We start from the raw sequence: 9,746 nt of genomic DNA, 5'->3' as shown, positions 1-9,746 counted from the left end.
AAAGATTGTTAACTCAATAGAATTAAAAGAAAAATGATTGATACATTGGGAGTCGAGAGAATGTTCTGCGTTTATTCATATTTTATGACTCATATCTGTCAATATTGCATTAGTCAAATAATTGTCTTATGATTTTGTGTAACATTCATTAAATGAAACTCTTCTAATAAAGTCAATAGTTCATTACAATAAAAAAAGTTCAGATATATTTACTGAAAGAACGGGAGAAAAATGATAAAACTATAACTAAAACATTGAAATTAACATAAACTTATTCACTGTAACTTCAGGCTTATAAAAATTGGCGAATGAATCGCAGGGGCCTAACAAAACAAATACCAGGAATAAAAATCGTCATAGAGCAACGAAATACATTTAAACATTAAATTATAAAACTGTGATAGGTGCTTCACCACTCCTGTTCCTGCTCATTCCAATCGTCGCCACCTTCTTCCTGATGTCCAGCTCCTTCGGTGAGCCACTCTGGAACCTCTTTCTTGGCTTCGTTCAAGATACTGACGAGGCATGGAATAATGTCCGTGTCGTTCTCCACGTCAACGAATGCAGTCGACGTTCCGGTGAATCCAGCTCTTCCAGTACGTCCGATACGGTTGACATACTCATCAAAGCCATTTTTATCCGGCATATCGTAGTTGACGACATGATCGAGCCCGGCAATATTCAATCCACGAGCACACACATTTGAAGCTACCATACACTGGTATTTACCACGACGGAAATCATCCAATGTACGATCACGCTGTTCTTGATTTTGGTAGCTATGCATCTGAAAATGAAAAATTGTTTTTGCTCATATAATTCTAAATTTTAATTACCGAAATAGTGCTAACGCCAGCGCTCGAGATGAGAGCCGCAAGAGTGTCACAGAACTTCACCGAGTTCACGAAGATCAGCGTCTTTTGTTTCTCGATGGGTGCGTCCGGCAAGAGAGTCACAGTGTTTTCATCAATTCCGAGAAGCTTGTAAATCGCGTCTCGTTTCTCGGTTCGAGGCACAGGAAGAATCTTCTGGTCGATCTTTTCATTAGCTGTTCCGAACTTGTCGACTTGCAGCATAGTGTAACCCTCTTTGACGAACTTTGGCAGGTCGTCGGATTGAAGATCTTCAGAGAAGGATGCACTGAAAACACTTTATTTTGAAAAATTCCTTGAAAATACTAGCCAATACCTAAACAGCACAGTTTGCTGAGTACGCTCCCCCGGCGATCCGATAATCTTGCTCACTTCCTCTCCAAAGTCGTTGCTGTCGACCATACGATCAGCTTCATCCAGTACGATGTATTTCATTTTTGAAAGAGATACTTCTCCGGCATTCACGAAATCCTGCAGTCTTCCCATAGTGGCAACCAAAATGTTGAGCTGACTGAAACTACGCAGATGTTGCACGTTGGCATTGCGAGAGTAGCCTCCGAAGGCCAATCCACACTTCAATCCCGTTTCATATGTCAGCTGGCGAGCAGTAGTGAACGTTTGGTTGACCAATTCACGAGTGGGAGCAACAATGAGAAGTCTAAAAATAAAGATACAGTGATTATTTTTTCATCGGAATTTCTTACCTTGGAGAAGGTTTCTCATCAGTGACGTCTCGATCTTTCTCAAATTCTTCCATCAGCTTGATGACGAATGGTATCAAGAAAGCAACTGAAATACAATTTTTAAAAATGGAACGGAAGATATCTTCCTTACGTGTTTTTCCACTTCCAGTGTGTGCACATGCAACAACATCGTTGCCATGCATGATCGGGAAGAACGACGCTCTTTGAATCGGTGTTGGTCTGTTCATCTTCATGCGCTTCAAGTTATCATGGAGGTCTTGTGGGAGAATTTTGAAACCATCGAATGATGCCATGTCAGGAATTTCAACCTTTCCAGTGGATGCCACAACCTTCTGATCGAAGTCGATTTTATCATCGTTATTGACTGCATCTTCAAACATTTTATCGTCTGGCGTGAAGACAAAATCATACGATTCGAGGAAGTTTCCTTGCACTGAAATAAATTATATATTTTATACATAAGGTATCGAGCTAACTTACAATCTTTTGGTCTGGTCGGACACTCGTAACCCCAATGGCCTTCTTCAGCGCAACGACGACATGGCTCTGTTGGCTCCATGCGCACTCTCTCGTTCTGACAATCTTTTGCGAAATGGCCTTCTTGTCCACAGTTGCGGCAGGGGCCTCGAGGCACTTTTGGTTGATCACAATCGACAGCAAAATGACCTTCTATTCCACAGTTGCGGCAGGGACCACGAGGAACTCTAGGCTGATCACAGTCGGAAGCAAAGTGACCAAGTTGCTCACAATTTCGGCAAGGAAAACGTGGGACTTTTGGCTTATCACATTCTTTCGAAATATGACCTTCTTCGCCGCAATTATGGCATCCTCTTGGTCGCTCTCCGCCATCCCAATTGCCACGCTGATTGTCGCCTATAAAATTTGATTTCAGATTAGTCATGGGATAAAAAAAACTGACTGGGCTCCCCAAACGTGTTTCCATTGCCGAAGTTTGAACTGGAACCAAAGCCAGCGGCTCCGAAAGCTGATTTGACAGCTCCACCTCCTGTATTGAAGCTTCCAAGGCCGGATTTTGAAGGTGCATCAGTGTCGCCAAATCCTTGATCTTGTGGACCGCCAAAGCCAGAGTCTCGCTTTCCAAAACTGTTACTCGAATCTCCTCCGAATCCGTTTTTCGTTGCTCCACCAAATCCCTTAGATTGTTGGCCAAAAGCAGATTCATTTGATGAAGAAGCTCCAAATCCAGCCGGGGGGAGTTTTCCTCCGAAACCGGTTGTTTCCGTTGGTAATCCCGAGTTCTCTGCAGTGCTTGCTCTATGACCACCGAATCCAGCTTTTAAACCGCTTCCGAATCCTGTACTGGAATCTCCACCGAATCCTGGCTTCGATGCGCCACCAAATCCTGCAGTTTGTTGACCGGAAGAAGAATCTGTTGTTGATGGAGCACCAAATCCAGTCGAGGTCGGCTTTCCTCCGAAACCAGAGCCAAAAGTTCCTCCAGATGTAGATGTTTCTTTGGTTGGAAATCCAGAGCTCTCCGTGGCGCCCGGTTTTTGACCACCGATTCCAGACGAGGATGTTCCACCGAATCCAGCTTTAGAACCACTTCCAAACGATGAACTGGAATCTCCTCCGAATCCGTTTTTCGTTGCTCCACCAAAACCCTTAGATTGTTGGCCAAAAGCAGATTCATTTGATGAAGAAGCTCCAAATCCAGCCGAGGGGAGTTTTCCTCCGAAACCGGTTGTTTCCGTTGGTAATCCAGAGTTCTCCGCAGCGCCTGCTCCATGACCACCGAATCCAGCTTTTAAACCACTTCCGAATCCTGTACTGGAATCTCCTCCGAATCCTGGCTGGGATGTAGATGTTTCTTTGGTTGGAAATCCAGAGCTCTCCGTGGCGCCCGCTTTCTGACCACCGAATCCAGACGAGGATGATCCACCGAATCCCATTTTTGCAGCACCTCCAAATCCTGAAAATACGAACGTCAAGAGACATTTCTTTAAAAAAAAGAGATGATAAAAACAAGACTTCTCATAATATCCTTACCTGAAACCACTGCTGGTTGTTGTCCGAAAGAAGACGGCTTGCTCGTAGGAACTTCACTTGCACCGACTCCAGTGGTTTGATTCTCTAATCCAACTTTCTGGTTTGTCAGCATAGATCCGTTTCCGAATCCTGAACTTGCTGCCCCGCCGAATCCTTTATCTTGTTGATCAAAATTATTTGCAGACGAGAACGCTCCACCAGACACATGTTTCGGTTCTCCGCCAAATCCAGTTGTTTTATGCCCGAGAGATGGCTTGTTGACAGGAATAACGTTAGCACCAAATGAAGACGGCGCTCCTCCGACTCCACCGAATCCATGTTTCGCTGCTCCACCAAATCCGTTACCTTGCTGGTCGAACGAAGTCTTGTTTGCAGCAGCAGCAGCAGCGTTTCCACCGAACCCAGACAACGATGGTGCTCCACCGAATTCAGTTTTTGGTGTTGTTTGACTTCCGAAAGTCTTGCTAGTGGTAATCGGATCAATTCCAAATCCAGCTGATGGCTCATCGGAGTTTCTTTCCGGCTCCGTCTTGATAGCAGTACTTTGGGGAGCTCTTGGTGGTTCCACTGGCGGCGGAACGTTCTTTTCCGGAACATCTTCCGCGACTTTCACTTCGGCCTCCGCGCCCCATCCGTCATCGGAAAAACTAAAAAAAATAAGAATTTGCAAATGATCTAGTTTGTTAAATGGATACCTCATCGTTGATACGATACAGAGTCGTGTTTGATTATACCTGAAAATCAAAATTTTTGCAGAACGAACAGAAAAATAGCACGAGTTTAGAGGATAAGTTGTCGTTTCAACGAGAAAAGTTGAAAATGCATCTCAAAACTATTTTTTTTCTTAATAATGATAAAAAATCGCTGAATTTCAAATATAAAATTGCAAAAAAACAAGAGTTTCAGTCAAAGGCCTAAAATAAAATGATAATCAAAATTTCGCGCCAGAAGACCAAAATGAAAATGGATACGGTAGGAGATATTGTATCTGCTTGCACATCAAACTACGATAATTTACGGTAATCCAGAAACTTTCAGGCACAGAATTTTACTAAAATTCATGAAACTCCTGAGAAAATCGACAATTCGAACTTTTTTGAAAAAAAAAACAAGCAAAAAAAATTCAGAACTGGTTACAAGTTGGGCGGTGCATTTCACGTGTTCATGATGTTGTAAATGTAGCGGTGGGAAGGTCACGGCGTGGCGGTTGGCGGGAGTTCACAGGTGATTCGCGGTTTTTAAATTACTTATGAAATGTAGTTCGCGCGCTTCTACGAGAGGCACCAGCGATATAGTAAAATACTTGCAAAATCGCAAATATTGTGCAAATTGCGATCACCGAGAGTCGCGATTACCAAAATACTGCTAAAATGTTAATGGTCCCGCAGAGAAATTCGCGATTTGCAAAATGCATCTAAAATATTGGAGGCCATAAGTATTTTACAAACGGCGAATCACCTGTGTTGGCTTTTTTTCTTTTTTTTATGCATCCGTTCGAGTTGCATAATTGAAATGATTTTGGAATAATCGGTTTTTGTTTGAAATTAATGATTTACAGATCAGAGCTTTCAGAGAATTCCGTACTTGAAAAATTTACCTGAAAGCTCCCATAGTTTTGCTCACTTTCTAGATGTTTTTTGTAATTTTGGTTCACAATCAAGCGGTTTCAGTCATTTTCAAACCCATTTTTTCCAGACTTTAATTCCTTACAATTAGTTCCGGACAGTGGCGTTGGTAGTGGTTGAAAACTCTGAAAACGTCGGAATAGTTCTAAAAGCTACTGAAAATAGTTAAGACGCGTTTGGAAAGTGTAGAAAACTTTTGAACTATTCATTTTCTGCAAACTTCATAACACTGCTGGAAAAATTATGAAAATGTAAAAAAGTATACATAACAACTAGAAATTTTCGGAGATTTTGAGAAAATTCTGTGCGTTGTGAAGTTCGGGAGAAGTCTGGAAAATATGAGAATTTCTGTAAAATTTGAACAAAAATTAGTGTCGAGCTAGCAAAAAATTCAAACTGAAAATTTTGATTAACAGTCAAAAAGTGGCAATTTCTGCGTTTTTGTGACTTTTTGAAAAAACGATAGCGATTTTTTTCTTCAAAAAGTGGCTATGATAATTAATATCTAAAAAAAAATGAGTGGGCCATAAAATTCAAAAGAAGAACAATTTTTTTGATCGACAAATTCAAAAAAAAAGTGGCAAAAACTGAGTAATTGCCACTTTTCTGACTGTCAAAAAAATTATTTAAAAATTAAAAAAAAAGTTTTACTATGGTAATTGGTCATTTGAGTACCATAGGAGTGGTTTTAACATTTTGGGGTGTGCGGCAAATTTTCCAAACTTACCGAGCTCGGCAAATTTTGAAATTTGACGCACACACCACAAACCAGACTAATCATTTTCTGACCGAAATTATTGATTTTGTCCCAAAAATAGAGAAACTTGAGTATTTTGAACTTTATGTAGACAGACCACACAGGTCTTATTCGAAAGCCAAAATTCAGTAATTTTTGTGCTCCATAAATTATCAAAATATCAGATTTTTCCGCGCTTGCTTAATACGGCAAATTTGCTGATTTTGCCGAGCTCGGCAAATTTTTAGATTTGCCGTGCACCCATGTTCCCCACTGACTCTACTTCATCTCCAATATTTTTGAGCCCAACGCCGAGTTTTGGGCCTGAAAATTCCTTCTATTTTTTTCCCAACCTCCACAATTTTAAAATTTCAATTTATACTCTTCGGCACCAGTTCATCATGATTAATATACGGGTGTCATCTTGTAGAATGATTGTTGAAGAACGCAATGAATGCAGGAGGCGGTGGTGGTGGTGGTCGGGTGTTGAAAGATGTCCGTCCGATGATAAACGGTACTTCGTCAGCGAAAGTCGTTGTCGACCTGTGTGTGTGTGTATGAGTGCGCACAGATTCATGCGCACACCACCTTCGGGTCACGCTTTTTTGAATGAAAAGGGCAGTAGCAGATGGAGAGAGACGAACGGGTTTCCAATCATTTTATTTTCTTCAATAAAGAAACATTTGAACGTGTGGTGACGATTCATTCACGTGACAATCTGAAACCAATCGTTTCAGATTAAACTTTTTCAAATGTTTTAATAAAGTTTTTCTTTGGCCTAAAACATGGTGCATCGAACCCTAGAATATTACGAGCAACTTTACAGATTTTAATTTTTTTTTCTTCAAAATTTGAAACACATTTTTTTATGTTTTTAGAAATTTTTTAAGTTGAAGAAAAGTTGAAAAAAAAATTTTTTTTTTAAATTTTTTTTTTTAAATTTTTTTTCAAAAGTTTCTGATCAAAATTTTAGCATAAAATTTTGCAGTGGCAAGCATTCTAGAAAATCTGCAAATTGTGCACAGTTTCCTAAAAGTCGAAAAACCTGAAAATTTAAGTTTCTCACAGTCCTTGTATTTTGAAATTAAAACAAAATTTCAGACAAATCAGCAAATCGGCAAATTTGCAAAGCGGCAAAATGTCAATTTGCAGGAAACACCGCAATTGCCGAAAATTTTCGGCAAATTATGGTTTTGCACATTTTTTAAGTGAAATTTCAGAATTTCAATTTCAATGGGCAAAACTGTACGCATCCTGTGAATGTTCTTACATCTATTTTGAAAAGTTAGCAAATTCTATGAAAATACCTAAAGAAAACTGGAAAAAATTTCAAAAAGGCACAGTAGTAAGTATTTCCGGCAAATAGGCAATTTGCCGAAAATGAAAATTTCAGGCAAACCGGCAAATTGCAGGAATTGAAATTTTCCGGCGAATTGGCAAACCGGCAATTCGCCGATTTGCGACATAAAACTTTGCCGAACGGAAATTGCCTCTCATCCCTTCTTGAATAATACATTTTATTTTTTTGCTTTGGATTATAATTTGTGTTCACATTCATTCCTGTAGATTTTGCACCAAATCAGTTATCAGTGACTGTCGTCTCGTCTAATTCTATCGTCTTTCTCACTTTTCCTCTTCATCGAAAAAAAAAGTCATTTGATGTTCTCAATTTTGTTATGTTTTGTGTGGAAAATGGAAAAACCAACGTAGAGGAAAAGTAGAGGAGAGACAAAGAATCGAAACGAGAGAGAGAGGGAGATACATGTCAATATTTATTTCAAACTGCCTCCTTCTCCTCCATTTCGTACACTTTTTCGGCGTCGACATGCGCGCGCGCCCGTGATGCCGCCACAGCCGACGGAAGAGGTTTTCCTAAAAAAGGGCACTCGTCTTCTTTTGGTAGTTATTTGTGTGAGTGTATGTGTGATGACGTTAAGGTGAAGTGATCAGAAATTGGTACGAGTCGTTAATCTCGTGCAAACGGCGTAACTTATATACAAATTGAAACCATCAAAATATACATCCGAAAATAAATATGACGATTGGAGAATTGAATTGAAAATAGCTACCGCCCATGCTCTCATTGACTATGATTTCAAATTGTACCAATTCCACCAAAAATAGATAGAATATATGCTGAAGAAGAACTGAATTTAGGTAATTCAAAGTCAGGAGCCAGAATTGACAAGAGCGAGTTTAATTTTAATTCTGGCCGTGGAAAAAACTTCCGATTTTGATTTTCTTTTTGCGCTAAAAACATGGTGCATTCCGTCTGAGTGTACAAAAATCTATGGTATTTTTTAAACAAGTATTCATTTATTATAGATTGTTTTTAAAATTCAATCGGAACAATCTTTTATTAAAAAAATTGCAGAACTAGGCCATTTTAACCCGGTTTATCAAGTTTAAAATTCAAAAAAATTGATAATTGTTCTTTTCCGTGTGGAGTATACGATAATTGTGGCTGGATAAGCTGCAGGTGTGCTGAGCTCACTTTTGGAATATTCTGAAATTTCCAAAAGTTCAATAAGTATTTCCTGTAGAATGAACCATTATCTTAAAAATTGACAAATACCAAAAATACCAAAATTATTTGAAATGTCCTTCAAGTTAAACGCGTGGTAAGTGTGATAGGCATGGAGGCCTGCCTACCACGTGCCTTTACTCATGCCTACCGCCAAAGCACAAGAAAATGCCGTAGGCGGGAATGTAGGCAAACAGGTTAGAGGTAAGCACTGAAAGTTTGAAACAATAAACTTGCGTATACTACAAAGAATAGAAACCTCTGGAGTTTTGGCAAAGATACTTTTTGAACTTTCTTATTAATTTCCAAAATCAAATTTTTTTTTTTTGAAATAATTTGAACAATCTCTACAGTTTTACTTTCAAATATGAGAGTTGAAGATGCATACCGAACTGTGCGGTTCCTCGACGCAATGCATCACATTTAACGCGCAAGTTTCAATTATTACGGGGACGCCAAATCTTAAGAATGCGTATGGAACAACATATTTGACGCGCAAAATATCTCGTAGCAAAAACTACAGTCATTCTTTAAGTGACTTCTGTAGTGTTCGTGTCGATTTACGGGCTCGATTTTCGAAAATGTTTTATTTTCGAACTTTGACAGCGAACATGAATTGAAGTTATTTACAATTAAGAAAAGCGAATAAAAATTTCGAAAAGAAAACATTTTCGAAAATCGAGCCCGTAAATTACTGTACTTTTCGCCACGAGATATTTTGCGCGTCAAATATGTTGTTCAATACGCATTCTCAGGATTTAGTAATATATCTAGTGGCCACCCTTGGTTCCCATTCGAATGAACTCCCCTTCCTTCCTTCCATTCCCCCTATTCATTCAAAAACTTATTCTTCGTTTTCTTCCTCAACACAATGTTATCATAAAACGAGGAGACCGAGAGGCGAGAGAAGCGGGGATTCTCGACTTTCTTTGGCGCGCGACGATGCAAAAATTGCAGCCGCGCCGCCGTTGTCTGTCTCCACACTGGCTCATTGCCAAATGTGAGGAGATTGAGAGAGAGCGAGTTTGTGTGCAACCTGTTGTCAACTACGTCTCTCGTTATAAGACATTACATGCAGCATGTCTCGAATTAGAACCAATTGTCTGCACCTCTCCCTTGTTCGCTTCTCTCTCTCTCTCTCTCATACACACAAATAACACCAAAGTGAAACACAGGCCCCCATCCATCGGACTGGTGTCTTTCTTATTCTTTCCCTCCCCCCTCTCTTTACCCCCTGCATTGCTTCGAAAGCCAGCCAGCAGGCGACCGCAACGC

At 39.9% G+C, this 9,746-nt stretch overlaps 1 protein-coding gene across 1 annotated transcript; it reads right to left on the bottom strand.

Moving 5' to 3' along the window:
* Positions 1–167: 167 nt before the first annotated feature.
* Positions 168–4,320, bottom strand: glh-4 (ATP-dependent RNA helicase glh-4). The gene is made up of 9 exons (NM_058806.6): positions 4,282–4,320; positions 3,587–4,233; positions 2,496–3,509; positions 2,057–2,449; positions 1,707–2,009; positions 1,577–1,661; positions 1,189–1,530; positions 837–1,140; positions 168–787 (listed from the first exon to the last, which is right to left on the bottom strand). The coding sequence occupies exons 1-9, from the start codon at positions 4,284–4,286 to the stop codon at positions 410–412; spliced, it is 3,471 nt and encodes a 1,156-aa protein (NP_491207.3). The 5' UTR covers positions 4,287–4,320; the 3' UTR covers positions 168–409.
* Positions 4,321–9,746: the final 5,426 nt, after the last annotated feature.

This window comes from Caenorhabditis elegans, chromosome I, assembly GCF_000002985.6.
Source record: "Caenorhabditis elegans chromosome I".
Lineage (NCBI taxonomy): Eukaryota > Metazoa > Nematoda > Chromadorea > Rhabditida > Rhabditidae > Caenorhabditis > Caenorhabditis elegans.
This window is presented reverse-complemented; position numbering and strand designations above follow the sequence as displayed.

Coding starts and splice junctions, on each gene's coding strand:
- glh-4 (NM_058806.6), bottom strand. Junction 1,662..1,706: donor CACTGGAAGTGGAAAAACAC/GTAAGGAAGATA, acceptor ATTGTATTTCAG/TTGCTTTCTTGATACCATTC. Junction 1,141..1,188: donor CAGCAAACTGTGCTGTTTAG/GTATTGGCTAGT, acceptor AAGTGTTTTCAG/TGCATCCTTCTCTGAAGATC.